General features: G+C 51.9%; 1 protein-coding gene across 1 annotated transcript; it reads left to right on the top strand.

The window, feature by feature from the left end:
• The first annotated feature begins 309 nt into the window (after nt 1-309).
• On the top strand, nt 310-1,907 carry LOC104444825 (zeatin O-glucosyltransferase). Its single transcript, XM_010058584.3, has one exon. It carries the CDS (start codon nt 388-390, stop codon nt 1,807-1,809), a length of 1,422 nt encoding a protein of 473 aa, XP_010056886.2. The 5' UTR covers nt 310-387; the 3' UTR covers nt 1,810-1,907.
• Nucleotides 1,908-2,438: the final 531 nt, after the last annotated feature.

The following is a 2,438-nucleotide window of genomic DNA, read 5'->3' as shown; positions in this document are numbered from 1 at the left end:
CTTTCTGATTAATTTCTGATCTCTCTCTCTCTAAGCCATTCTTTTTATTAAAAAAAGTGTACAACATGCTAAAAAAAACCCAATCACGGGCAGCGCAATTGGTGTGCGTTCTCCTTTCCATCGCAGAGGTCGGGAATTTGAGCCCTCTCGTTGCTAAAGTATCTTAAGTGGGGTCCTAGGCTAGCCTATCCGAGGTATTGACGCTTGGTCCGAGCTTGGTCTGAGGTGCATTGACACTGTACAGGCCATGGGTTGCCGAATAGCGTAAGCGAAAAGTGAGCTTGGCGGATCCTCGGTTACCAGAAAAAAAAAAAAAAAAACGCTCTATAAAACAAGTTTCTTCCCACCAACAAAAATCATGTCCAAAAATTACCAAACGGCCTAACAATGAAAGACGTCTCAGGATCAGTGGTGGTGGTCATGGTGCCTCTCCCGGCGCAAGGCCACCTCAACCAGCTCCTCGAGCTCGCCTACCTTGTCGCCTCGTACGGCATCCCCGTCCACTACGTCGGCTCCGCCTCCCACAACCACCAAGCCAAGCTCCGCTCCCACATCCTGCCCTCGTCCTCACCCAGCGACATCTGCTTCCACGACTTCCCAACCCCGGCCTTCCCCTCCCCCGCCCCGAACCCAAATTCAACCTACAAGTTCCCCTCCCAGCTCCAGCCGGCGTTTGACGCCGCTTCATTGCTCCGCGGCCCCGTCGCCAACCTCATCCGCTCCCTCTCCTCGGAGTCGAGGCGGGTCGTCGTGGTCCACGACTCGCTGATGGGGTCCGTGGTCCAGGACGCCGCCTCAGTCCCCAACGCCGAGAACTACGTCTTCCACTCGGTTTCCGCCTTTGCGCTTTACTGGTTTACGTGGGAGGCCACGGGGATGGTGATCCCGCAGGAGGAGGAGGAGGTCGATATCGCCGAGCTCGTTTCTGCCGAGGGCTTCCCGTCCAACCGGGTCTCCTTCACCGACGAGTTCTTAAAGTTCATCGCATCGCAGCACGAGTTCCATAAGTTAAGCTCGGGGTACATCTTCAACACATGCAGGGTTGTCGATGGCCGTTACGTGGACTTATATGCCAGCGCAACAGCGAACAGCATCGCAACCAAGCACTGGGCGATCGGGCCGTTCAACATGGTCAAAGCACCCGAGAAGAGTTCAAGAAGATCTGCTCACGCGTGCATGGAGTGGCTCGACAAGCAAGCACCGAACTCGGTGATATATGTGTCCTTCGGCACCACGACGGCGCTGAGCAACGAGCAGATCCGTGAGATCGCGATCGGACTGGAAAGTAGTGGACAGAAGTTCATCTGGGTACTGAGGGAAGCTGATAAGGGGGACATTTTCAGAGGAGGAGAGGCGAGGAAGATGGAACTGCCTCAAGGCTTCGAAGAGATGGTGGGGACTCGAGATATAGGGGTGGTGGTGAGGGACTGGGCACCGCAGCTCGAGATCTTGGGGCACCCGGCAACCGGCGGGTTCTTGAGCCACTGCGGGTGGAACTCTTGCATGGAGAGCATCAGCATGGGAGTGCCGATCCTCGCATGGCCTATGCATTCGGATCAGCCCCGGAATGCAATCTTGATCACACGAGTTCTCAAGATTGGACTCATTGTCACGGACTGCATGAGCCAAAACAAGGTCGTGAAGTCGCCCGCGATCCAAGATGCTGTGAAGGCGCTCATGGCATCGGAGCAAGGGGACGAGATGAGGAAGAAGGCGGCGGAGCTAGGGGTCGCCGTACGGGGGTCAATGGACAAGGGCGGAGTTTCTCGGGCCGAGTTGGACTCTTTCATCACTCATATCTCTAGATAAGTTCTCGCCCTCTCTTATTCTGTTTTCAGCATTAAAGATATGTCTTAGTTGGGGAACATTCTATATAAATTCAGTCTGCAAGTGATTCTATGTGAAAAGCAATATTGGCTTGATCAAGTAGAATGAGTTTAGATGATCATCGTTCCAAAATTAAGTATTCGAAGATCTAAGGAGAACTTACATTGCGACTTGTCCTGGATTCTAGTTTTAGGAACATGTTTTTGTCAAGGACGTGAACATGTGCGAGACTTAACATTTGCTGTCAAGGACAGTACCCAGTTAAGTTCCAAGGCCCTCCTGATTTCCTAGGCTCTAGGAATGTGTAGTTGTCATCACGAACGTACTTGAAACACGTGCGAGACTTCCTAGGAGAGGGCAGTTGTCGTCGAGGACGTACCTAAACACGTCCGAAGGGCCCATCCAAAAACATTAAACTGGTAATTACCTGCCCTCCGGACCAATATCCAAGGGCAAAAATTGCAGTTTGCATCTTCAGTCGTTAGTAGTATCGGTGAGCATTGATCTCTATGGGACTCATCTTTGATACTGCCGACATTTGTAATCAATAAATTGTCAAATGATCATATATTTGTTGTTGCACTATCGATTGACAATGATGGTGAGCAACC

This window comes from Eucalyptus grandis, chromosome 1 (assembly GCF_016545825.1).
Source record: "Eucalyptus grandis isolate ANBG69807.140 chromosome 1, ASM1654582v1, whole genome shotgun sequence".
Classification (NCBI taxonomy): Eukaryota; Viridiplantae; Streptophyta; class Magnoliopsida; order Myrtales; family Myrtaceae; genus Eucalyptus; species Eucalyptus grandis.
Note: the sequence above shows the minus strand (reverse complement) of the source record. Positions and strands in the feature narration are given on the sequence as shown.

Excerpts from the sequence above, each read along its gene's own strand:
- LOC104444825 (XM_010058584.3), top strand. The coding sequence starts at position 388 with ATGAAAGACGTCTCAGGATCAGTGGTGGTGGTCATGGTGCCTCTCCCG.